The sequence below is a fragment of the Bufo bufo genome, chromosome 1, assembly GCF_905171765.1.
Source record: "Bufo bufo chromosome 1, aBufBuf1.1, whole genome shotgun sequence".
NCBI classification, from domain to species: domain Eukaryota; kingdom Metazoa; phylum Chordata; class Amphibia; order Anura; family Bufonidae; genus Bufo; species Bufo bufo.
The window spans coordinates 813,154,132-813,179,245 of record NC_053389.1 but is presented as its reverse complement, the minus strand read 5'-3'; the positions used below and the strand labels follow the sequence as shown (position 1 = coordinate 813,179,245).

At 50.9% G+C, this 25,114-nt stretch overlaps 1 protein-coding gene across 2 annotated transcripts in view; it reads left to right on the top strand.

The window, feature by feature from the left end:
• MINK1 (misshapen like kinase 1) overlaps positions 1-24,575 on the top strand; it is a 60,398-nt gene extending 35,823 nt beyond the window's left edge. For both annotated transcript variants that reach the window (XM_040415249.1, XM_040415250.1), the window contains 18 exons: positions 370-549; positions 811-942; positions 1,887-2,138; positions 2,937-3,022; positions 3,187-3,296; positions 3,643-3,731; positions 8,160-8,320; positions 8,417-8,537; positions 9,175-9,315; positions 20,287-20,398; positions 20,480-20,650; positions 20,727-20,870; positions 21,065-21,199; positions 21,296-21,396; positions 21,511-21,660; positions 21,753-21,912; positions 22,905-23,044; positions 23,119-24,575. In XM_040415249.1, coding sequence (XP_040271183.1) covers positions 370-549; positions 811-942; positions 1,887-2,138; positions 2,937-3,022; positions 3,187-3,296; positions 3,643-3,731; positions 8,160-8,320; positions 8,417-8,537; positions 9,175-9,315; positions 20,287-20,398; positions 20,480-20,650; positions 20,727-20,870; positions 21,065-21,199; positions 21,296-21,396; positions 21,511-21,660; positions 21,753-21,912; positions 22,905-23,044; positions 23,119-23,202 — 2,469 coding nt within the window. In that variant the 3' untranslated portion in view covers positions 23,203-24,575. The remainder of the gene's footprint in view (positions 1-369; positions 550-810; positions 943-1,886; positions 2,139-2,936; positions 3,023-3,186; positions 3,297-3,642; positions 3,732-8,159; positions 8,321-8,416; positions 8,538-9,174; positions 9,316-20,286; positions 20,399-20,479; positions 20,651-20,726; positions 20,871-21,064; positions 21,200-21,295; positions 21,397-21,510; positions 21,661-21,752; positions 21,913-22,904; positions 23,045-23,118) is intronic.
• The last annotated feature ends 539 nt before the right edge of the window (positions 24,576-25,114 follow it).

Genomic DNA, 25,114 nt, shown 5'->3' with positions numbered 1-25,114 from the left:
TTCCTGTCATGTAGCAGAGGTTACTTTCCCCGATCTGCACTCGTCTGGATAGCTGTATGATCGGGGCTCCTAGAGAAGGCAGATATTAGGCTGCAGCCGTCCATTCCTGTGATTTCCACCCTGCTGCCCCCTCGTCTCGTCCCCCTCACAACTGTGCTGTTCCTGTAGGTGACGCTCTCCTCCTCCTCCTCCTGTCCGTGTGTTGTATCCGGTGTATAGAGACTGAGTATTATTACACCCGCCGGCCTGTCCCCTAGCAGTGTAGAATAATACTCCACTATACCGGGGATCGCGTGTGTGTGTCTGCGCGGTCACCGTCGGCTGCCTTCCTTGTGTCGCTCACTCGCTTAGCCAGCTTTATCTGGGCAGGAGTACAAGCGGAAACAGCTGGAGGAACAGCGCCAGTCAGAGCGGCTGCAGCGGCAGCTCCAGCAGGAGCATGCCTACCTCAAGTCTCTGCAGCAGCAACAGCAGCAGGAGAAGAAGCCCCTCTACCACTACAACCGGGCCGTCATGAACCCCAGCGAGAAGCCCGCCTGGGCGCGAGAGGTATGACCCCCCTCCTCCTCAATTTACTACATTGTCACCCCCCCCCCCCCCTTCAGTCCGAAATACCTGGTGACGGATAACACTGCATGCAGTATATGACAGAGTAGAGCCACTGCTCAACCTCTGTCTGCCAGAGTAATTTGGAACCGTGCTTTTATTTTAACCCATTAATGCACGTTATTTAACCCTTCAGAGACTGTCCTGGAGGGCGGGGGTGGTTGTCACCCAGCATGTGCTGTATGAGACTCCTCTTTTCTACAGGTGGAGGAGCGGTCAAGGCTGAACAAGCAGAACTCTCCACTCTCCGTTACGAAGCTCGGCTCGGTAGAGTCGTCCGGGACCCCCAATCAAACCCCCCCATCACAAAGGCCACTAGACCTCCAGGAGCATAAGGTAAATGGGAGATTTGGTGCAGACTGTCTGAGGGGAGGATTGTGTGCCCATGATGTATGAAATGGTGCCGTGGCCGCCTGTCTCGTTCCTCTTCTGCCCACTTTATGTTCTTACGTATGTTATCATGTATATTACGTGTGATATAATGTGGGGGCTCTGCGTCAGACCCCCAACCTTATCAAAATGGCCTTTATGGGTGAGCATTTGCAGAGGAAGAGTGCGTTTCCAGACAGGAAATCAACTCTCCATGCATTGACTTCTCGTATCGGCTAATATAAGCAAGATGAGCTGTAGTGTAAAGCATGAAGGAGGAGCCTGAACTACTCATGAGATAGGAGATGGCTTTTGACTACTTTGGGTTCTCGAGAGTCCGTGCAGCTAAACTGGAGTCAATGATTTAACCTATGTCCTAGTGAGCAGTGTTGCAGTGTAAAGGACAGAGCCCATGAGGAGCTATGCGTTTCTATCTACCCCAGACCTGCGGCTTTCTGGCTGCTACAGATCGGAAACTCTTTTTCCACAGCTTGGTGCCTGGTGCACCCCACCTGGAGTATAGGTGAGGTCTGATGGTGCAGAGCTGCAGGGTAAAGCATGGCGATAGACAGGGCTAGGAAGTCAGTGATGTCATGTCTTATGTTCTGCTCACCTCCAAAGCTGCCTTCAGATTGCTGCCACATCCCATGAGCAGCGCTTCACTCTGCTGTAGTGCATGGTGAGAGTTGTAGTGTTTACATCAGGAACTGTCCGGAGCCACGTGATGCATATGCCGGGTGTTAGGCAGCTTTGGATGTGACTGGAGGACGTGATCTATAGCCGATGATTATCTGGTCGCGGGGATACAGGGATTTTATTTAGCATTTCCAGTTCGGCCGATAACGGGGAACCGTAGACTGCACCCCTTTAAAAGTAGTGCTCACTCATCTGTTCATCCGTCCATCCCTCAGCCGCTCCGCACCGTCACGCCACAGGCCCGCGCGGCCCTGAAACCCACCCCTCGGCCCAATTCCCTACAGGACCCCCCATCGGGACCCCCCATGATGAACCGTCAGCCGGCGGCCGCCATGATGCCTCCTGCCTCCCGGAGCCAGCTAGCCCGGCAGAGCTCTGACCCCTCCCCGGAGGTGGCTGCTGCACCCTCCGCTCGGCCAGACAGGGGCCCATGGGTGAAAATGGAGCCAGAGACCCCTCCTCCAAAGGTAAAGGGGGCGTGAAGATGGAAAAGACGTCAGTCAGCGGGTCTTCTGTCTCTTGCTCCGTTTTAACCCTTTCTTCTTGACCACCGTTTACTGCGCTGCTTCCTGCTGTCCTGTACTATCTGCAGGCCTCTGCTAACTCCTATCTGTCTCTGGGAAAGCTGGGTAATGGCCAATATGGCCGCCATCACAGCTCACATGTTCTGTCGGGTAATGCAGTAATAACTCCTTTGCTCCCATATCTTAGTAGGTTTGCCATTCAGTAGTCTGGAAAAGCTGGGTGACAACTCAACTGCGTCCTTAGTGACACGGCCGGTACTACACCTCACACAGGAGGGACGGCGCACCCAGTTTACCTAGACCCCTGAATGGCAAGAAACGATGTAATCTCTGCCTAAATGTAGTAAGACTTCTGCCCACGGGCGGCCATATTGGTGGCCACCCAGCTTTCCCAGACCCCGGCCTGAGGAGGCTGCCATTACTAACCGCTGCTGTGCTTTCCTGGAATCACATCCATGATACGTGCAGGCCTGTCGCCTCTAATAAACTGTCTGCTGGATTTCTTTTCCCACAATCCTCTCGCTTCACGTGGCCCGCGATCGGAGTCGGCCTCCCACTAAAAATTCCTTACTGACTGGGTCTTGAGTGACATCACAACTTATACTCCAGTCACATCCAGAGCTGCATTCTCAACTGCCTCTGCCGACATTGTAGGACTTGGAGTGAGCTCTGGCGGCAGAATTGCGATTGCAGCTCTGGATGTTGCCGTGGCTCACTACTGATTTTTATTTCCGTCTCTAGGTTCCTCAGAGGACAACGTCCATAGCGACAGCTCTAAACACGAGCGGATCTGGAGGAGGCAGACCAGTCCAGGCGGTAAGAGCCAGGTAAGTAGCCTGACCCCCTTCACGTCCAGCTCTTTGTGGGGGGTAAGTCTCATATCGCCCATTGCTTGCTGCCTCCAGTTTCACTCCTAAGATCTATGTGTCCCCCAGCTTCTGTCCTAACGTCACGTGCGCTTTACCTAATGACCCCCTTTCTTGTCCTCCAGTAATCCCGACCTGCGGCGCGCAGAGAGTGCCTGGGAAAGAGGCGATTCCCTGCTGCAGTCTCCTCACCCGAACCTCCCCCAGGCCGGATCGCTGGAAAGGAACCGTATAGGTAATGACCCCCCCCCCCCCCCCCCCCCAGAGGCGCTGTCCTCCAACATCTCCCCCCAGACTTAAAAGGGAGGGCGACAATCATCATGGGTCACTGGGCCGAACCCTGCTGGTCACCAAAGGGGTAATGCTACTGTCCCCTGCAGCATTAAGTTCCACACGTGGCAGGTATGTGGAAGATGCTCCTGCTCTCCTCCTCAACATCCATAGGAAAAGTCTTACACCTCTCTTAAGAGAAAGCACTGTAGGTTGCTCCCCCGCCCCTTCGCTTGTTAATTGGGGGCACCAAGGAATAAATGGTACAATCACGTAGTCTCCTTTTCTTAATCTGTACGTGTCTCCTGCAGCCCCTCATAAACTGGAGGAGTCCTCAATCAGTCCCCCCGGCAGCAAAACCCCAGGAGAGGAGCATCGGTCCCGGCCGGGACGTCCCGCTGTGAGTATAACCCCCAATTTCTCGCTCTCTACATTCTTCATATAACTATACAATTACTTGCATCCTCATTTAATTTGGGTGGTGGTGGTGGTGGTGGGGGGGTCTACACTGTAGACAGAAGGTAACACTGTCCTGCAATAACGTCTCTCCTTTCTCTACTGCTGTCAGAGTTATAAAAGGGCAATTGGAGAGGTTAGTGTCTATCCTGATATGTCGTGCTTCAGGTTGTCCATTACCTGACGTGAATGTCCAGGTGTAGTGTGTGCCTGTCCATTACTGGACGGGTATATGGATGTCAGTGTAGTGTGTGCCTGTACATTACCGGACGGGTATATGGATGTCAGTGTAGTGTGTGCCTGTACATTACCTGATGTGTATGTGAATGTCAGTGTAGTGTGTGCCTGTACATTACCTGATGTGTATGTGAATGTCAGTGTAGTGTGTGCCTGTACATTACCAGATGTGTATATGGATGTCAGTGTAGTGTGTGCCTGTACATTACCTGATGTGTATGTGAATGTCAAGGTGTAGTGTGTGCCTGTCCATTACCGGACGGGTATATGGATGTCAGTGTAGTGTGTGCCTGTACATTACCGGACGGGTATATGGATGTCAGTGTAGTGTGTGCCTGTACATTACCGGACGGGTATATGGATGTCAGTGTAGTGTGTGCCTGTACATTACCAGATGTGTATATGGATGTCAGTGTAGTGTGTGCCTGTACATTGCCTGATGTGTATATGGATGTCACTGTAGTGTGTGCCTGTACATTACCTGATGTGTATATGGAGGTCAGTGTAGTGTGTGCCTGTCCATTACCAGGTGTGTATATGGATGTCAGTGTAGTGTGTGCCTGTACATTGCCTGATGTGTATATGGATGTCACTGTAGTGTGTGCCTGTACATTACCAGGTGTGTATATGGATGTCAGTGTAGTGTGTGCCTGTCCATTACCAGGTGTGTATATGGATGTCAGTGTAGTGTGTGCCTGTACATTACCAGGTGTGTATATGGATGTCACAGTGTAGGGTGTGCCTGTACATTACCAGGTGTGTATATGGATGTCACAGTGTAGGGTGTGCCTGTACATTACCAGGTGTGTATATGGATGTCACAGTGTAGGGTGTGCCTGTACATTACCAGGTGTGTATATGGATGTCACTGTAGTGTGTGCCTGTACATTACCAGGTGTTTATATGGATGTCACAGTGTAGGGTGTGCCTGTACATTACCAGGTGTGTATATGGATGTTACAGTGTAGGGTGTGCCTGTACATTACCAGGTGTGTATATGGATGTTACAGTGTAGGGTGTGCCTGTACATTACCAGGTGTGTATATGGATGTCACAGTGTAGGGTGTGCCTGTACATTACCAGGTGTGTATATGGATGTCACTGTAGGGTGTGCCTGTACATTACCAGGTGTGTATATGGATGTCACAGTGTAGGGTGTGCCTGTACATTACCAGGTGTGTATATGGATGTTACAGTGTAGGGTGTGCCTGTACATTACCAGGTGTGTATATGGATGTCACAGTGTAGGGTGTGCCTGTACATTACCAGGTGTGTATATGGATGTCACAGTGTAGGGTGTGCCTGTACATTACCAGGTGTGTGTATATGGATGTTACAGTGTAGGGTGTGCCTGTACATTACCAGGTGTGTATATGGATGTCAGTGTAGTGTGTGCCTGTACATTACCAGGTGTGTATATGGATGTCAGTGTAGTGTGTGCCTGTACATTACCAGGTGTGTATATGGATGTCACAGTGTAGGGTGTGCCTGTACATTACCAGGTGTGTGTATATGGATGTTACAGTGTAGGGTGTGCCTGTACATTACCAGGTGTGTATATGGATGTCAGTGTAGTGTGTGCCTGTACATTACCCGATGTGTATATGGATGTCAGTGTTGTGTGCCTGTACATTACCTGATGTGTATATGGATGTCACTGTAGTGTGTACCTGTACATTACCTGATGTGTATATGGATGTCACTGTAGTGTGTGCCTGTACATTACCTGATGTGTGTATGAATGCAATGGTGTAGTGTGCGGCTGTACGTCACACAGTATCTGTGTGTACATTATGGAGTACAGTGTGGCTGTACATTACCCAGCGTCTGTGTATATCATGGTGTAGTGTGCGGCTGTGTGTATGCGTCTGTGTAGATCATGGTGTAGTGTGTGTCTGTATATCGTGGTGTAGTGTGTGTCTGTGTATATCGTGGTGTAGTGTGTGTCTGTGTATATCATGGTGTAGTGTGTGTCTGTATATCATGGTGTAGTGTGTGTCTGTGTATATCGTGGTGTAGTGTGCAGCTGTACATTACCCGGTGTCTGTGTAGATCATGGTGTAGTGTGCGGCTGTGTGTATGCGTCTGTGTATATCATGGTGTAGTGTGTGTCTGTGTATATCGTGGTGTAGTGTGTATCTGTGTATATCATGGTGTAGTGTGTGTCTGTGTATATCGTGGTGTAGTGTGCAGCTGTACATTACCCGGTGTCTGTGTAGATCATGGTGTAGTGTGTGTCTGTGTATATCACGGTGTAGTGTGCGGCTGTGTGTATTGTGGTGTATTATGCGGCTGTATATTACCCGGTGTCTGTGTAGATCATGGTGTAGTGTGCAGCTGTACATTACCCGGTGTCTGTGTATATCATGGTGTAGTGTGTGTCTGTGTATATCATGGTGTAGTGTGTGTCTGTGTACATCACGGTGTAGTGTGCGGCTGTGTGTATTGTGGTGTATTATGCGGCTGTATATTACCCGGTGTCTGTGTAGATCATGGTGTAGTGTGCGGCTGTACATTACCCGGTGTCTGTGTATATCACGGTGTAGTGTGCGGCTGTGTGTATTGTGGTGTATTATGCGGCTGTATATTACCCGGTGTCTGTGTAGATCATGGTGTAGTGTGCGGCTGTACATTACCCGGTGTCTGTGTATATCATGGTGTAGTGTGTGTCTGTGTATATCACGGTGTAGTGTGCGGCTGTGTGTATTGTGGTGTATTATGCGGCTGTATATTACCCGGTGTCTGTGTAGATCATGGTGTAGTGTGCAGCTGTACATTACCCGGTGTCTGTGTATATCATGGTGTAGTGTGTGTCTGTGTATATCACGGTGTAGTGTGCGGCTGTGTGTATTGTGGTGTATTATGCGGCTGTATATTACCCGGTGTCTGTGTAGATCATGGTGTAGTGTGCAGCTGTACATTACCCGGTGTCTGTGTATATCACGGTGTAGTGTGCGGCTGTGTGTATTGTGGTGTATTATGCGGCTGTATATTACCCGGTGTCTGTGTAGATCATGGTGTAGTGTGCGGCTGTACATTACCCGGTGTCTGTGTATATCATGGTGTAGTGTGTGTCTGTGTATATCACGGTGTAGTGTGCGGCTGTGTGTATTGTGGTGTATTATGCGGCTGTATATTACCCAGCGTCTGTGTAGATCATGGTGTAGTGTGTGTCTGTGTATATCATGGTGTAGTGTGCGGCTGTACATTACCCAGCGTCTGTGTAGATCATGGTGTAGTGTGCGGCTGTGTGTATTGTGGTGTATTATGCGGCTGTACATTACCCAGCGTCTGTGTATATCATGGTGTAGTGTGCGGCTGTGTGTATTGTGGTGTATTATGCGGCTGTATATTACCCGGTGTCTGTGTAGATCATGGTGTAGTGTGCGGCTGTACATTACCCGGTGTCTGTGTATATCATGGTGTAGTGTGTGTCTGTGTATATCACGGTGTAGTGTGCGGCTGTGTGTATTGTGGTGTATTATGCGGCTGTATATTACCCGGTGTCTGTGTATATCATGGTGTAGTGTGTGTCTGTGTATATCACGGTGTAGTGTGCGGCTGTGTGTATTGTGGTGTATTATGCGGCTGTATATTACCCAGCGTCTGTGTAGATCATGGTGTAGTGTGTGTCTGTGTATATCATGGTGTAGTGTGCGGCTGTACATTACCCAGCGTCTGTGTATATCATGGTGTAGTGTGCGGCTGTGTGTATTGTGGTGTATTATGCGGCTGTATATTACTCAGCGTCTGTGTATATCATGGTGTAGTATGCGTCTGTACATTACCCAGCGTCTGTGTATATCATGGTGTAGTGTGCGGCTGTACATTACCCAGCCTATGTGTATATCACGGTGTAGTGTGCGGCTGTGTGTATTGTGGTGTATTATGCGGCTGTATATTACCCGGTGTCTGTGTAGATCATGGTGTAGTGTGCGGCTGTACATTACCCAGCCTATGTGTATATCATGGTGTAGTGTGCGGCTGTGTGTGTGCGTCTGCAGCCAGGGCTCCTGTATAAGGTGCTGTCTCTGCCCCAGCCTCTGTACAGTGCACACACGACTACATGTCTTCCTTGGATGTTTTATCCTCTTTATTGAAGCACACATTTCCTTTTGTGTCCCTCCTGTCACAGGACCATTTATTAGTGAAAGATCGCCCAGAAGATGTCCCAAAACCTCCCAAAAAGGCTCTGGACTACTCCTCTTCCAGTGACGAGATGGACAGCAGTGACGAGGATGATGAGGAAGGCGACCAAGAACGGCAGGAACAGAGCAGAGATAATTCATCAGCCAGGTAGTGAGGAACAACCTGATCACCCATAACCGCCTCACCCCCCAATGAATGGCTGAAAATCATCAAAATTTTTCCACCTTTTTTCCCCCCCTTCAGTCGAAATGGTCGTGACGCGGACACAGACAGCGTTAGCACCATGGTGGTACATGATGTGGAAGAGCTGGTGGGGAGCACATCGGACAGCTCCTATGGAGACGGCACCATGATCGTGCAAAGGGTGAGGAGGAGGTCTGATAAGTCACCCGTAGAGATGTATCTGCTGCTCAGATTGTGGCCCGTCCTCATGTCTTCTACATTTATTCCTTATTGACACGTGTCCCAGTATTCTGGACTCCATTGTCCGTTTTTCTTCTGTAACTTGAAGCATGTCTACGAAGGATCCTTTTGAGAAGAGCTCCAACATCTGAGAAACATGGCGACCTAGGGATATGACCTAAAGCCATTAAAATAATCACCGTACACGTCATGTAAAGCATCTTGTGTCACTTAAAGGGGTTGTGCCATGAAAAATATTCTACAGTTTTCAGAATACTTTTGTAATTGCATGTAATTAAAAATTTAGTCTAGCCGCTGAGCGATTCAATAAAATGTATCTGGTTGGCTCCACCTGCTTTTTGTTCTTTTGTCCACCTCACTGAGGTGGTCGCAGATACTCCGTTTAAATCTTCAGCTGTCACCAGCCATATCAGAAGCGGTCTGATTTTCATTTGTTACGTCAGTCATGGCATAACCCCTTTAAGGTGTCAGTTATGGTCATATCCCACGTCGGCCTCTTCTACTATCGGATGAAGCATTTTCTGATTACGACTTGTGATGTCCTTGTCCAAGATCCATCTTTCTTTTTCTTTTCCCAGACGCCGGAAGAGGAACGGAACCTACTGCATGCAGATAGCAACGGATATACAAACCTACCAGATGTGGTGCAACCAAGCCATTCGCCCACTGAGCCCAAGGGGCCGGGCTCCTCCCCTAGCAAGGAGGGAGGTGGCACTGATGTGAGTAATGGATGTCTGACATGAGTAGGTCACGGTAGGGTATTTCTTAGTAGAGATAATCAGATATGACTTCTTGGAAAGTGTGGTGAGTATTGAGAAGGAAGACATTTTGAGATGTAACTAGGGCTGAAACGAGTACTGAGGTACTGAAGGTACTGGGGGAACGAAGCTGATGGCACTGGGGGATAGTGGAGCTGATGGCACTGGGGGGAATGAAGGGTGTTGGGGTCTGATGAGTTTTTATAAAGGAAAACAGTCTATTGATTAATTTTTTTCTTATTGGAATACTCGATTAATCGTAAAAAATCATCGATGGAGTACTCGATTCCTGAAATATTCGTTTACTGCAGCCCTAGATGTAACTTGTCATTTGCGTGTTGACAATGTAAGACACTTGTAGAAGAGACTTCTTGATTAAGTATTCAGAAAGGAAGATGGGACCTGCTGGTTGAGCGTTGTGAAGATTATAGTAGAAGGGAAGATGTTCTGAGATGGGACTTGGTTGGTTGAGTATTGAGACGGGAACATGCCTGTAGAAGGGGCTTGTTGTTGGAGTATTAAGAAGGGAAGTCGTTTGGAGATGGGACATTTTGGTTAAGTATGGAGAAAGGAAGAATTTTGAAGATAAATCTCAATTCAGGAAGGTAGGAACATGGCAGTTGAATTTTGGGCAGAGAAGATGCTTGTGGAAAGGATTTTTCTGCTGGTTATTGAGAAGACACTTGTACTAGGAACCTATTGGTTCAGTATTGAGAAGAGAATCTGTTTTGGACTTGTTGGTTGAGCATTTAGAAGAGAACACATTTGAAGACTGGACTTGTTGATTATTTGGACCATACATGTCGAAGGAAAATGTTGGGCGAGTATTGAGATGGGACTTGTTGGCTGAGAATTGACCCCTTCATTATGGAGCAAATTTTCAATTTTTTATTTTTCTGTTCAGAGCTGTATATGGGCTTGTTTTTTTTGTGGGACAAGTTGTACATTCTAATGGCACCATTTGATATTCCATACAAAGTAGTTGGAAAAAATTACAAATGAGACAGAATTGGGAAAAAAAAACGCAGTTTTATGGGTTTTGTTCGCTCGTATTATTGGGGGACACAGGACTGTGGGTATAGCTGCTGGCGCGAGGAGGCGACACTAGGCTAAAAAGTATTAGTCCTCCTGTCGGCTATATCCCCTCCCGCCTGGAGAGAAGATATCAGTTTTTAGCTTGGTGTCGTAGGAGGCAGACCTCCCTGCTCTGCAGGGTCAATTCTGCTATTTTTTATTTTGTTCCCTTTTCAGGTTGGGGGGACAGGGCCGCCTGGCCTTCCTGTTCTTCCAGGGACCATGGCCCGGGTCGGCTTCCCTCCCAGTCCAGCTCCCCCAAGAAGAAAACGAGGACCACGGCAGCCTCACTCCCCTGCTTCCCGCCAGGCAAGGGGTCACCTGGATCCAGCCCTCCTTCCTTGCCAGCTTCCTGCCACTTCAGTGCCAGCAGCTGAAGAGGTGACTCTGCTGGAACGGTCGAGGGAGGGTGAACAAAAGAGGAGGAAGATAGGGGGAACACAGGAATACTCACCCCATTCCCCACTGCCCGCTTCCCTTCTTCCCTCCCTGGGGCCCAAATGTTGTCCTACCTTGGCATTATCTGCTTAGGGGGTTTCCGGCCTGCCTCCCCTCTAATTTAGGCCCCAGTCTCTATTTGGGCCTACCTCACTCGGCGGCCTTCCCAGTCCCCACGCATCTGCTCCTTTTTCCTTCTCCCTTGGCTGGTCTCCGGTGTGTGCCCTCTCTTCCGAGCTGCCCCCGCTCCTCCCTTGCCGCCTTTGGTTTTTGCCCGGCCGGAAGTGCTTTGCGGCCGTGATTTAGTCCCCGGCTTCCTCTGCAGCCTACCCCGGTTTGAGGCCTTTCCAGCCCCCGAGTGCCCTTTTTTCTCCTCTGGTGGGGTCTCCGACATGCGCCCTCTCCTCCGATCGCCGGGAGCGGAGGCTACCCGGAAGTGCATTGCGGCCGGCCGCCGCAACTAATTTAGTACCTGGTCTCGGAGCCTACTAGGCCTCAAATTCTCCGGACCCTCCCCCCGCCCTTTATGTTTGCAGGGCGGGCCCTCGGCCGCCGGACACTCCTAGGAGGGCGTGGTTGCGCCCTGGGAGAAGCCGGCACGCCCATCGGCAGGGGCGCCACCCAGAGTTTTCAATCAAGAGGTGGGTGCCAAAGGCTGTCTTCGAATTGGTCCTTCGTCTGCACCAGGACGTTGTGGAGAGATCCCTGGGCATGCGCAGTAGATGCACTGGTGGCCCCTTGGGACGGCTTTTCCCTCCTGTATGTCTTTCTCCCTCTTACCTCGGGTCCTTCGCAGGGTCAAGAGGGAGGGCATCCAGACGATTCTCATCGCCCCTGATTGGCCGCACCGAGCCTGGTACACCGATCTCATCATTCTTCTAGGAGACACTGCATGGCCGCTTACGCTCAGGGATTACCTTCTCTCTCAGGGACCCGTCTTCCACCAGCATTTAGAATCGCTACTTTTGGCGGCGTGGCTATTGAAACCGCCATTCTGAAGCGGTGGGGTTTCTCCGATGGAGTCATTCGCACCATGATTAAGGCCAGGAAGTCGACATCATCCAAGATATATCACAGGACTTGGAAGTCTTTCTTGCGCTTCTGTGCGGACCCTCGCCTCCCTCCGCTCCGCTTCTCCCTTCCCACAATCCTCTCCTTTTTGCAAATAGGGCTGGATTTGGGTCTTGGTCTTAGTTCCTTAAAGGGGCAGGTGTCGGTGCTTGCAATCTTTTTCTAGCGACCTCTGGCGCAAAAGGCCCCGGTTAAGACCTTTCTCCAAGGGTGGCTCACACTGTCCCTCCTTATCGCCCCCCCCTTTCCCCTTTTGGGATTTGAACCTTGTGCTTGGTTCTCTCCAATCAGCTCCCTTCAAGCCTCTTGACACTGTTTCTCTTCGCCTTCTTTCGTGGAAAGTGACCTTTCTGGTGGCGGTCACCTCCATCAGGTGTGTGTCGGAATTGGCGGCGCTCTCCTGTAGGGAGCCCTTTCTTATTCTGCTCCAAAATAAGGAGGTGCTTCGCCCTGTGCCTTCCTTTCTTCCGAAGGTAGTCCACGCCTTCCATGTCAATGAGGACCTCGTTCTTCCCTCATTTTGTCCCTCGCCTTCACATCCTAGGGAACGGGCCCTCCAGCAGACAGACGTGGTTCGTGCCCTGTGGATTTATTTATCCGCTTCAGAGTCGTTTCGGTGTACTGACTTGCTGTTCAAACCAAAGGATTACCGGGTGGATCCGCTTGGCCGTTGCCGAGGCGTATCGCTCCCGGGGCAAGGCTCCGCCCCTTCGTATCACCACTCATTCTTCCAGGGCGGTGGGCGCTTCTTGGTGAACGTTGCCTGGTGGAAACGAACCCAAGTTCTGCCAGGTGCATACCTTTGCATCGGCATACGCCGCTCTGGGCGGCAAGGTTTTGCGGGCTGCGGTGTCTTAGACTCCAGCAGCTGTGACTTCCATGGGAGTGTTGTTTCTCCCTCCCCTTGGACTGCTTTGGGACGTCCCACAGTCTGTGTCCCCCAATCATACGAGCAAGAAAATGAGATTTTTATGGACTCGCCTGTAAAATCTCTTTTCTCGCCCAATTCCTTGGGGGACACAGGGAACCTTGGGGTATAGCTCAGCTCCCTAGGAGGCGTGACACTAAGTGAAAGACTGTTAAGCCCCTCCTCCAGCAGCTATACCCTCAGCCTGGAGCGAGCGACTACCAGTTTTTTGCTTAGTGTCAAGGAGGCAAGACACTCCCTGCTCTGCAGAGCTGTCTTTGCTAAAGATTTTATTTTTTATTTTTTCTCTTTTATATTATTTTCAATTTTTGCTTTTTTTCAACAGGGACAACAGAGTCGCAATAGACCTCTCTGTTTTCCCGGGGTTGAGCTGCGCCAGTGCCGGTTATCCGCACTGCTGCCTCCCCCACAGAAGAAAAGGAGGACCAGGGCAGCCCAGCTCCCCTGCATCCCGCCAGCACAAGGGTCGCCCGCCTGCAAGCCCCTCTCCAGCCTCCTGCCACTTCGGTGCCAGTGGCTGAAGGGGCGTCCCTGCTGGATGGACAGAGGGTGAAAACGTCGAATGGTGAGATGGCTGTTCCAGCCGTTCCTACCCCCCCCCTCCCCCCCCCCGTTAGGGCTCTGACTTCTGCTGTCCCCTCTGCCTGGCCTTCATTGTCATACAAGACGCCCGGTCGGCTTCCCCCCTTTGTGTGTGGGGCAGAGCTGAGCAGTGCTCGCTGGACGGGTAGCAGGGGGAGGGTTACAGGGCGAGTTACCTCAGGGTGGCGGATTTGATGCGGCGGCCGTGTGGGGCCGCCTTTGTTATTCTCGGCCAGTGCTGCCGCTGTGTTCAGCTGCGGCTGACATTTCTTGTCCGGCTACCGGTGTGTCGTTCGCCTCCGTTTATGAAGGAGGCAGACGGGGGGCAATAACTTTTAAATACATAAAGGGAATCAACAAAGTAAAAGAGGAGAGAATATTTAAAAGAAGAAAAACTGCTACAAGAGGACATAGTTTTAAATTAGAGGGGCAAAGGTTTAAAAGTAATATCAGGAAGTATTACTTTACTGAGAGAGTAGTGGATGCATGGAATAGCCTTCCTGCAGAAGTGGTAGCTGCAAATACAGTGAAGGAGTTTAAGCATGCATGGGATAGGCATAAGGCCATCCTTCATATAAGATAGGGCCAGGGGCTATCCATAGTATTTAGTATATTGGGCAGACTGGATGGGCCAAATGGTTCTTATCTGCCGACACATTCTATGTTTCTATGTTTCTATTCTGCGGCACTTCGGCGGTATATTTTTGAATCGCGCGCAAAAGTTTCAGCGGGGGGCGGAACTTCGTTCCGCTTCTCCTGTGCATGTTAGGCTTCAGTCGGGGGGCAGACGTCTTTTCTTCCCGCTCCTCGCTAGCCCCGCCTCCTCTTCGTGCCTGCCTGCTCTCAGGACGGATCGTTACCTCAGGTGTTGCTGCTGCTGTTGCCGTCTGCTCCCACTGTGACCTGGTAGGACTGTTGACCCCTTCTAGCACTGCAGCCCCTGGCCTGGACGCTTTTATATTACTTCCAGCCAACATGTCTGACCCCTCAGCGCCTGCTGGACCTTGGTATCATACCTGCACCGCATGTAAGGCGCCCCTTCCTCAAGGGCAGCCTGACCCGCATTGCTCGGCTTGCCAAGCCCCATTACAGGGTCCGCCATCTGTGTCACCCCCTGGCCTCTTGGATCCCCCTGACTGGGCTAGATCCCTTTCACAGGCTGTGGTCAGTCTCACTAGCGTTGTGGGCCGCCTTGCAGATGCATTGCCCTTATCGCAGCCGGATAATTCCCCTGCTGGGCCCTCCTTGTCCGCTATCTTAGCTGACCCGTCTGAGTCCCTCTCTCCAGGCGACACCTCCAGAGCCCGTCAACCCCACAAGCGGTCCAGGGCGGAGCGCCTATCATCCTCGGATGCTTCAGTATCACCCCCAAGGGTGCGCTCTCAGTCGGGCCCTTCCTCCTTACAGGATATGCCCTCTGAAGGGGAACTAGTTGATTCAGATTGGGATGTGGACTCGGCCTTGCCTTCAAAACTGGCTTCTGCCGTGGGCCATCTTATTAACAATATTCGTGATACCTTTAAGATTCACGATGATCCTCCTAATTCTGAAAAAAACAGTGTTTCCTTTTTTCGCCAAAAACAGGCGTCTGCGGTTTTTCCCCTCCACGCTGACTTCTCGTCGGTGGTTTCTAAGGCCTGGGCCCGTCCTGATGCCCGTTTTACCCCGCCTAAGAAGTTGGATATCTGTTATCCTTTCCCGGCGGATTGCATTACAAACTGGGCGTCACCACCTAAAGTCGACCCCCCCTGTGGCCCGTTTGGCCAAAAGCACGGCTATTCCCGTAGCAGATGGCTCCTCCTTACAATCCACTGAGGATCGCCGTATAGAGGCCATTACCAAAGGTATCTTTGCAGCCTCCGGTTCCGCCCTCAGGCCGGTCTTTGCTTCCGCTTGGGCTGGAAAAGCGGTTTCAGAGTGGGCGTCTTAGCTGGATCAGGAGCTTGAGTCCGACGTCCCTATTCAGGACCTCCGTGCTCTAGCCCAACTTATCGTTCAAGCCGGCAAATTCGTCTGTGAGGCATCCCTTGATGCGGGGGCTCTCATAGCCCGTTCGTCTGCCCTGGCCGTTTCGGCTAGGAGGGAGCTTTGGTTAAAGGTTTGGACGGCGGACTCCACGTCAAAGCGGTCTCTTACTGGCCTTCCCTTCACTGGTTCTCGATTGTTCGGGACCCGCTTGGATGAAATCATCTCCGAAGCCACGGGGGGGAAGAGTACGCATCTTCCCCAATCTAGGACTTAGGAGCACCACTCGAGGCCGTCCCACCTTTTCTCGCTTCAGGTCTTCCCGCAGGGCTCCCGCACCACTTCAGGTCCATACCCTAACCCTGTCCAAGACAGACGTAAGAAACCTTTTTTTCGGACCCAGCCCTCCTGGCGCAAGTCACAGCCTGCTCGCCCTCCCGCGACCAAGCAGAACCCTACCTGAAGGTGCGCCCCCACCCACCCGGATGGGGGGACGACTCCTCCTGTTCAGGGACTTCTGGCAGGCGCACGTCTCCGACGCCTGGGCTCTCGAGGTTGTGTCTTCCGGGTACAAACTCGAGTTTGCGTCCCTCCCCCCAGTTCGGTTCTTTCACTCCCGGGTTCCCCGGGATCCCCAAGGGCCGGCCGATTTCTTTACTGCCACTCGCACCCTTCTGGACAAAGGGGTCATCGCTCCGGTTCCTATGGAAGAAAGATTCAAGGGGTTCTATTCAAACCTTTTTGTGGTCCCCAAAAAAGAAGGCTCGGTTCGTCCCATTTTGGATCTAAAACGGTTAAACCGTTTCCTTCATCTTCAGCGATTCCGGATGGAGTCTCTCAGGTCGGTGGTGGCCTCTCTGGAAAAAGGGGAGTTCCTGGCCTCTATCGACATCCAGGACGCCTACCTTCATATTCCGATCGCTCGGTGTCATCAGTGCTTTCTGCGCTTTGCAGTGGGGTCCGACCACTACCAGTTCGTTGCTCTCCCCTTCGGGCTGGCGACGGCCCCTCGCGTTTTCACAAAGGTCCTTGCCCCTGTCCTCACCTTACTTCGTTCCAGGGGAGTTTTTCTTCTTCCTTATTTGGACGATCTCCTTATCAAGGCACCCTCTCTGTCACTGACATCCGCCAGTATGGACCTCTCGCTACAAACCTTACGCCGGTTCGGTTGGATTATCAATCTTCCCAAATCCTCACTTGTTCCATCCAGGCAACTGATCTTTCTGGGGATGCTTCTGGATACGGATGCAGCGGAGGTTCGGCTTCCGTCAGAAAAGTGCCAGCTCCTTCATCGGTCAGTTCGGAGCCTTCTGATCCACCGCCATCCTTCCTTCCGGTTCAGCATGCGGGTCTTGGGACAGATGGTGTCCTGTTTCGAAGCAATCCCCTACACGCAGTATCACTCCCGCACCTTTCAGACTGCCATTCTGTCCGCCTGGGACAAGTCCCAGGAGAGTCTGGATCGGCATTTTCCCCTTCCCCCCCCCCAGGTTCGCTCCTCTCTCCTCTGGTGGTTGCGGACCCCTCTCCAAGGGAAGTCCTTTCTGCTGATAACTTGGTTGGTGATTACCACCGATGCCAGTCTGCGGGGTTGGGGGGGGGGGGGGTGTTTCCTCCTCGGTCCGTACAAGGCACTTGGTCTCCATCGGAGTCCAAACTGCCAATCAACGTTCTAGAGCTGAGGGCGGTTCTCCTCTCACTCCGGCATTGGACTTCGCTGCTTCAGGGTCACCCTGTTCGTGTCCAATCGGACAATGCCACGGCTGTGGCATACATAAATCATCAGGGGGGCACTCGCAGCGCGGCGGCGATGAGGGAGGTGTCTCTAATCCTTCGCTGGGCGGAAGTTCATGTTCCAGCCCTTTCGGCCATTTACATCCCGGGGGTGGACAATTGGGCGGCGGATTTCCTCAGCCGGACAACGATCGACCCGGGCGAGTGGTCTCTGCACCCCGACGTCTTCGAGTCTCTTTGCCTCCGTTGGGGTCGTCCGGACGTGGATCTCATGGCCTCCAGATTCAACCACAAGCTTCCCACCTTCATGGCCAGAGCCAAGGATCCGGACGCTTACGGCGCGGACGCGCTCGTCCTTCCTTGGACGGAGTTCTCTCTCCTCTACGTCTTTCCGCCCCTGCCTCTTCTTCCACGAGTCCTTCGGAAGATCGCGGCGGAGGGCACGCCTGCGATCCTAATAGCCCCGGATTGGCCTCGTCGTCCTTGGTACGCCGACCTTATGCTGCTCCTGGCAGATGCTCCCGTGCCTCTGCCTCTAAGAGAAGATCTCCTCTCTCAAGGGCCGATCTTCCACCAGCATTTAGGGTCGCTACGTTTAGCGGCCTGGCTATTGAAACCGCAGTTCTAACGCGGCGGGGGTTTTCTGCTGACGTGGTCCGTACCATGATTCGTGCGCGTAAACCGCCATCGTCCAGGATTTATTACCGAACCTGGCGGGCCTATTTGAAATTCTGCGAGACCTTAGATGTTCATCCCCTTCGGTTTTCTCTCCCCACGATTTTATCCTTCTTGCAGTCTGGTCTGGACTTGGGTTTGGGTCTCAGTACCCTGAAGGGTCAGATCTCAGCGCTTTCGATCCTCTTCCAGCGCCCTCTGGCTCCGCTCGGTCCAGTTAAGACCTTTCTTCAGGGGGTTGCTCACTATGCTCCCCCGTATCGCGCTTCCGTTCCATCTTGGGATCTTAATGTTGTGCTGACGGCTCTCCAATCTTCTCCTTTCGAGCCTCTGCGTAAGGTTTCCCTTCGCTTGTTGTCTTGCAAAGTTTTTTTCCTCGTTGCCATCACGTCTCTTCGGCGTGTGTCTGAATTGGCGGCACTTTCTTGCGTAGAACCCCTCTTGGTTTTTCACCAGGACAAGGTGGTTCTCCGCCCGGTTCCGGATTTCCTTCCGAAGGTGGTGTCCGCTTTTCACCTAAATGAAGACATTGTCCTTCCTTCTCTGTGCCCGTCCCCGTCTCCTCCTCGGGAACGGGATCTTCACCGTCTGGATGTTGTTAGGGCTCTGAGGATCTACTTGGATGTGACTAGACCCTTTCGGCACTCGGATTCTCTATTTGTGGTTCCGGAGGGTCCGCGCAGGGGGCTGGCGGCATCTAAAGTGGTTATTGCCCGCTTCATCAAGATGGCTATTGCTGAGGCTTACCGTGCTAAGGGCAGGGAGCCGCCCTTTGGTGTTACCGCTCATTCTACCAGAGCGGTCGGGGCTTCCTGGGCTCAGCGAAATCGAGCTTCGGCTGAACAATTGTGTAAGGCGGCCACCTGGTCTTCTTTGCACACTTTCACCAAGTTCTACAGGGTGAACACTTATGCATCGGCGGATGCTGCTTTGGGCCGCCTGGTCTTGCAGGCGGCGGTGCCTTAATGCCTACGGTGCTTTAATTCATCTTGGGTTGTGGTCCCTCCCTTTTTCTGGACTGCTTTTGAACGTCCCAAGGTTTCCTGTGTCCCCCAAGGAATTGGGCGAGAAAACAAGATTTTTGTATAACTTACCAGTAAAATCTCTTTCTCGCTCTTCCTTGGGGGACACAGCACCCACCCATTGTTTTGGTTGCCCTGACGGGTGTTTTGACTTGTTGGTGTTATTTTGGTTGATCCTTGCCTTTGTTTTAACTACTTGGGCACATAACTGGTAGTCGCTCGCTCCAGGCTGAGGGTATAGCTGCTGGAGGAGGGGCTTAACAGTCTTTCACTTAGTGTCACGCCTCCTAGGGAGCTGAGCTATACCCCAAGGTTTCCTGTGTCCCCCAAGGAAGAGCGAGAAAGAGATTTTACTGGTAAGTTATACAAAAATCTCGTTTCTCGCTGAGTTCATTGGGGGACACAGCTCCCACCCATTGTTTTTGTTTCTAATTTTGCTGCAGGTGACGGCAGTTGATTAAATGGTAGGGTCCTCAGTTTTGGGTTCAGACCCACTGGTTATTATGTTATTTCATTATTTCATTTCTGCTTGTGCACAAACTGATATGCTCTCTCCATGCTGGGGGGGATATAGCCGGCGGGAGGAGCTAACACTTTTTAGCCTAGTGTTGCCTCCTAGCAGCAGCAGCGGGAGATTCTACGGGTAAGTCCACAAAAATCCTGATTTTATTTTTATTTTTTATTTTTTTATTTTAAGCCCACATAGGGGACCTGAACATGCAATCTCTAGATTGCTTCACCCATACACTACTTGATGTAATGCAGTGGTGTATGGGAGGTTCAGTATATTCATATGGAGCACTGCCACCTGCAGGTTTCCATAAGAATTTACCTGTGATAGGCCAGATAGGCTCCAGCTTGTCCCCAGGACTGTCCGGCTTCCTCGATCCCAGCACAGGGAAGCTGTTCGGGCCCCAGGAGCACAGGGATCTCTGGAAAAGCCATCCCAGATTCCCACAGTGTCTAACAGGTTAAATATCTACGATTGGCAATAACACCCATTGCAGACATTAGCCCCGAGTGTCTTCTGTGTGAAACGGCAAAGACCCAGCTGTTTGTGACATTTTTGACAAGTTTTTTTTTTATTACGAAAAGTCGCACGAAGACGTGGATTGGGGGTCATTTCCTTTGGGTGTCAGACAGTAGAGACACTTGGGGTATTCACTGTAAATGACTGCCCTTGATTAGTGAAGAATTCTTGGTTTTTGTAAACTTTCAGAGAATTAGATATTTGGAGGTGAGTCCAAGGGAGTAGAGCCTTTGAGAAGTGGTATTGTATACAGGACACGTGTGTTGGCGGGTGGTCTGACAATGCGTGAAGTAGACGTATGTGATCAGTAGTAGGAAAGGAAGTAGAAGATGACACCATAGAGTGGATATTACCAGTCAGTACGTGATCAAGAATGCTTCCTATAATAACACAAAATGTCCTTTGCTCTCCAGTACCAGTCCCGTGGGTTGGTGAAAGCTCCTCCTAAAACCTCATTCACCATGTTTGTCGACCTCGGCTTATATCAGTCGAGCGGCGGCACAGGCGACACCATCCCAGTGGCAGGTTAGTGTACAGGAGACCTCTTCAATACAGGTTGTTTCACAGTCCTTAAAAAAAATTAAAACAAAGTTTTGATCTGTGCAGCTTCCTTCGTGAGTGGAGATGCAGCCCGACTGGAGCAGCTAAAATACGAAGCTCGGAAAGGATCGGTAGTAAACGTGAACCCGACTAACACCAGGCCGCACAGCGACACCCCAGAGATCAGAAAGTACAAGAAGAGGTTCAACTCTGAGATCCTGTGTGCCGCACTGTGGGGTGAGTGGAGACTAGAGAAGCTTCAGGAATGTTTTTAGGTATTGGTCATCTCATGACATCACATGTTCTGTACCAGGGGTGAACCTGTTGGTCGGCACCGAGAATGGGCTGATGCTTCTGGACCGCAGTGGTCAAGGGAAGGTCTACAGTCTGATCACCCGGAGGAGGTTCCAGCAGATGGACGTCCTAGAAGGACTTAACCTTCTCATTACCATCAGCGGTGAGTGGATAGTCCTGACAACGGCAGTATTCCCACCATGTCAATCTACTGTAGTTCTTCTTCCCTCCATACTCATTGGTACCACTAGGCATCTATTACTCCTATGACCAACCTCTCTCCAAAGTAAACCACCTCACCCCCCTCAGTTCAACAACCCAGTATTTTTCATAATATTTGGATTTCCCATGTCCCAGGTAAGAGGAACAAGCTGCGTGTCTACTATCTCTCGTGGCTCAGAAACAAGATCCTTCACAATGATCCTGAGGTGGAGAAGAAGCAGGGCTGGAGCACCGTGGGAGACATGGAGGGATGCGTCCATTATAAAGTTGGTAAGAACACGCACCATTGGTTTTTAACACCTTCCCCTGACCTGCAGTCCATCAGACACTTTTCATCCCGTCCTCCCACCCCCTTCTTTCTCTCAGTCAAATACGAGCGCATTAAGTTCCTGGTGATCGCCTTGAAGAACTCTGTAGAGGTCTACGCCTGGGCTCCCAAACCGTACCACAAATTTATGGCTTTCAAGGTAAATGACAAGGGGGAGTGACTTTATGACTTTTGCATTGGGCTTACTTCCTATGAATTGGATTGCTGACAGACCTGCTCCCCGTTTGCGATTTCTCCCTTTTTGCTTTTCTAGTCCTTCACGGATCTCCCACACCGACCACAGCTGGTGGACCTCACCGTGGAGGAGGGTCAGAGGTTAAAAGTCATCTACGGTTCTTCCTCTGGTTTCCATGCAGTTGACGTGGACTCGGGAAACAACTACGACATCTACATTCCTGTCCACGTGAGTCGTTTGGCGCTTCACATCAGTCACATGGCTAGAAGTGAACGAGTGGCCAAGAGCCTTTCCTTAATCCTTTCTTTGGTCTCCTTCAGATTCAGAGCCAGATTAACCCCCACGCCATCATTTTCCTGCCAAACACAGACGGGATGGAGATGCTGCTTTGCTATGAGGATGAGGGGGTCTACGTCAACACGTATGGGAGAATTATTAAAGACGTGGTCTTGCAGTGGGGCGAGATGCCCACCTCTGTGGGTGAGTCAGGCCAAGAATTAAAGGGGAACTGTCTCCAGAACTTACCACGCTAAAACCAGGAGGCCGCTTAGATACATTCCAAACTCTGGATTCAACCTGTGGCTATAAAGATATCTAAGAAAGATCAGTTAGATACATATCTGTCTCTGGCCGTGAGTCTCGTGTAAGTCCAGCTGTAGGTATTTATCCAATTGGTCTCCTGTATATTCAAGTAACCTACCTACAGTTACTGTAGATACTTACCCACATCTGAATGTGTGATCAGTTAAATCCCCTACCTAAGGCAGACCAAGTAGATACTTGCCTACATCTGGACGTACCTAAGACACAAGGTACTAGCCGTGTGTAGACTTAGGCTCCATTCACACGTCCGCAATTCTGTTCCGCATTTTGCGGAACGGAATTGCGCACACTCATTCATTTCTATGGGGCCCACACTTCCGGGTCCGCAATTCTGTTCCCCCCCAAAAAATAGAACATGTACTATTCTTGTCCGCAATTGCGGACAAGGTTAGGCATTTTCTATTATAGTGCCGGCGAAGTGCGGTCCACAAAATGCGCAACGCACATTGCCGGTGTCCGTGTTTTGCGGATCCGCAAAAAACATACGGATGTGTGAATGGACCCTTAAAGGGGGTTTCCTGCATGATTAATACTGATGACCTATCCTCAGTGTAGGTCATCAGTATCTGATCCATGGAGGCCCCAGGACCCCTGCCGATCAGCTGTTTGAAGAGACCTCCTCATGACTTGCCAAGCACAGCGCCCTACATTGTATAGTGGCTGTGCTTGGTATTGCAGCGCAGTCTCATTCACTTCTATGGGGCTGAGCTGCGCCTGGGCCACTTGACCAATGAACATGTCACTAGGACGGGACCGCAGTGCCCACTGGAGCGCCGCTCCTTCTTCATACAGCTGATGGGTGTTGGTGCCAGTTAGGTCATCGATATTAAACACCCCTTTAATGGTCCCTCCTGTTACTGTTTTCCCAGCATACATCTGCTCCAACCAGATCATGGGGTGGGGAGAGAAAGCCATTGAGATCCGTTCAGTGGAAACTGGCCATCTTGACGGGGTGTTCATGCACAAGAGGGCTCAGCGACTAAAGTTCCTGTGTGAACGTAACGATAAGGTAACTCGGGAGGTCGCCCTATCTCTTCAGATTATTTCTCCCATCCTCCCGGTGGTAACGCTCCTCTCTTTCAGGTGTTCTTCGCCTCCGTACGCTCCGGCGGGAGCAGTCAGGTCTACTTCATGACCCTGAACCGCAGCTGTATAATGAACTGGTGAAGGACGAGCAACGACGGGGGATCGAAAGAGAGTCTGCTCCTGACCCTCCCCCACACACTGGATACCCCTCCCCGACTATTTTCCAACACATTCCCCTTTAAGACCCCTTCCCCTCTCCCAGCACTTATTACTCCTCCTTGTTTGCTTTTTTCTGCATTTTAATTTATTGGGAGGCTCCACCCCTTGAGTGACAGAATATATATCAGGGCGGAGATAGAGCCAGACATTAGGGTAGGGATCATATGGGTCCCTATGCCGAAGCTTTTTTTTTCTTCTTTTTTTACGTGTGTTTGGTTTACTGGTGGCACAGGGATGGCACAAAACTGAGTAGCACACCCCCCTGACGGCAATATACGTAAGGGAGTATTATAACCCCCCCCCGTCCCCCTTTATTATAATCTCCCCATATCCTGACTCGCTTGTCTTGGTCTCATGGTGATCAGGTCTATTTTGTGACTGAACCTTGTTTTATAACGAGAATGATCCATTATATAGAAGAAGCACTTTATCAGATCTAAGCGATTTAATACAAAGTTATGACTTCTCATGCTGTAGTCACATCCAGAGCTGCATTCACAATGCAGCTGCATGTCCAATAGCTCTGCTGTGTTGTCCGTACAGAACCTCCTGCACTGTGCAGTGCGTTGTCTGCGGGTGATGCCTTTGCTCCGAGTCTGGTTCTCCGATTTTGAAAATGTTACATCTCCCATAATGCAATGCAGCAGGGTGCGACACATTGCAAAATGTGAGACATCTACAGATAATCCCCCACAGTGCATTGCTTCGGGTGTGGGAAATCCACAGTACTCATCACAGCGCGAGAGCTAAAACTGAGACGGATCGAATGCCTGCTGAAGAGTATCTGCTCTGGATGTGACCGGAGCATGCCCATATGAGGTCCAACCTCTTGCACCGCCACCACATGCCGCAACACTAATTTCCTATTTTATGCCCTTGCTAACCTGTGGTGCACCGGGTGCAGTGAATCATGGGGTAATGGATGTTACTAATTTGGTCAGGGAAAGTAAGAATCTATCCACACTTACCCCCAGGTCCAGTAGATGGCACTAGAGCAAAATATACGGTAATTGATGTGTGATTTACATGCAGGATTAAATGTGTTCTCTGGGGTATGACTAAAGTTTATAGAAGAGTGCTGGGCAGGCTTACACTTTACTCTCTATTCTGTCCCACTCTACTCTGTACTCCACACTCTACAAAGCATGCTACGCTACAGCACTCTACATGCACTCTGTTCACTCTGATCTTCCCTCTAGTCTACTCTCCTCTATGCTCTGCTCTTCCCTCTCCTCTATGCTCTGCTCTTCCCTCTCCTTCTACGCTCTGCTCTTCCCTCTCCTTCTACGCTCTGCTCTTCCCTCTCCTTCTACGCTCTGCTCTTCCCTCTCCTTCTACCCTCTGCTCTTTGCTCTTCTTCAACCCTCTCCTCTTTGCTCTTCTTCTTCCCTCTCCTCTTTGCTCCTCTTCTTCTACCCTCTCCTCTTTGCTCCTCTTCTTCTTCTACCCTCTCCTCTTTGCTCCTCTTCTTCTTCTACCCTCTCCTCTTCTTCTTCTACCCTCTCCTCTTTGCTCCTCTTCTTCTTCTACCCTCTCCTCTTTGCTCCTCTTCTTCTTCTACCCTCTCCTCTTTGCTCCTCTTCTTCTTCTACCCTCTCCTCTTTGCTCTTCCCTCTTCTTCTTCTACCCTCTCCTCTTTGCTCTTCGCTCTTCTTCTTTTACCCTCTCCTCTTTGCTCTTCGCTCTTCTTCTTCTACCCTCTCCTCTTTGCTCTTCGCTCTTCTTCTTCTTCTACTCTCTGCAGCTTTATTCCTAATCCTCAGGAAACAAAAGGAGTCCATGGTTGTTGACTTTCCCAAGTCCAGGGGTGCAGGCTGCTGCTTTAGTCTGGATT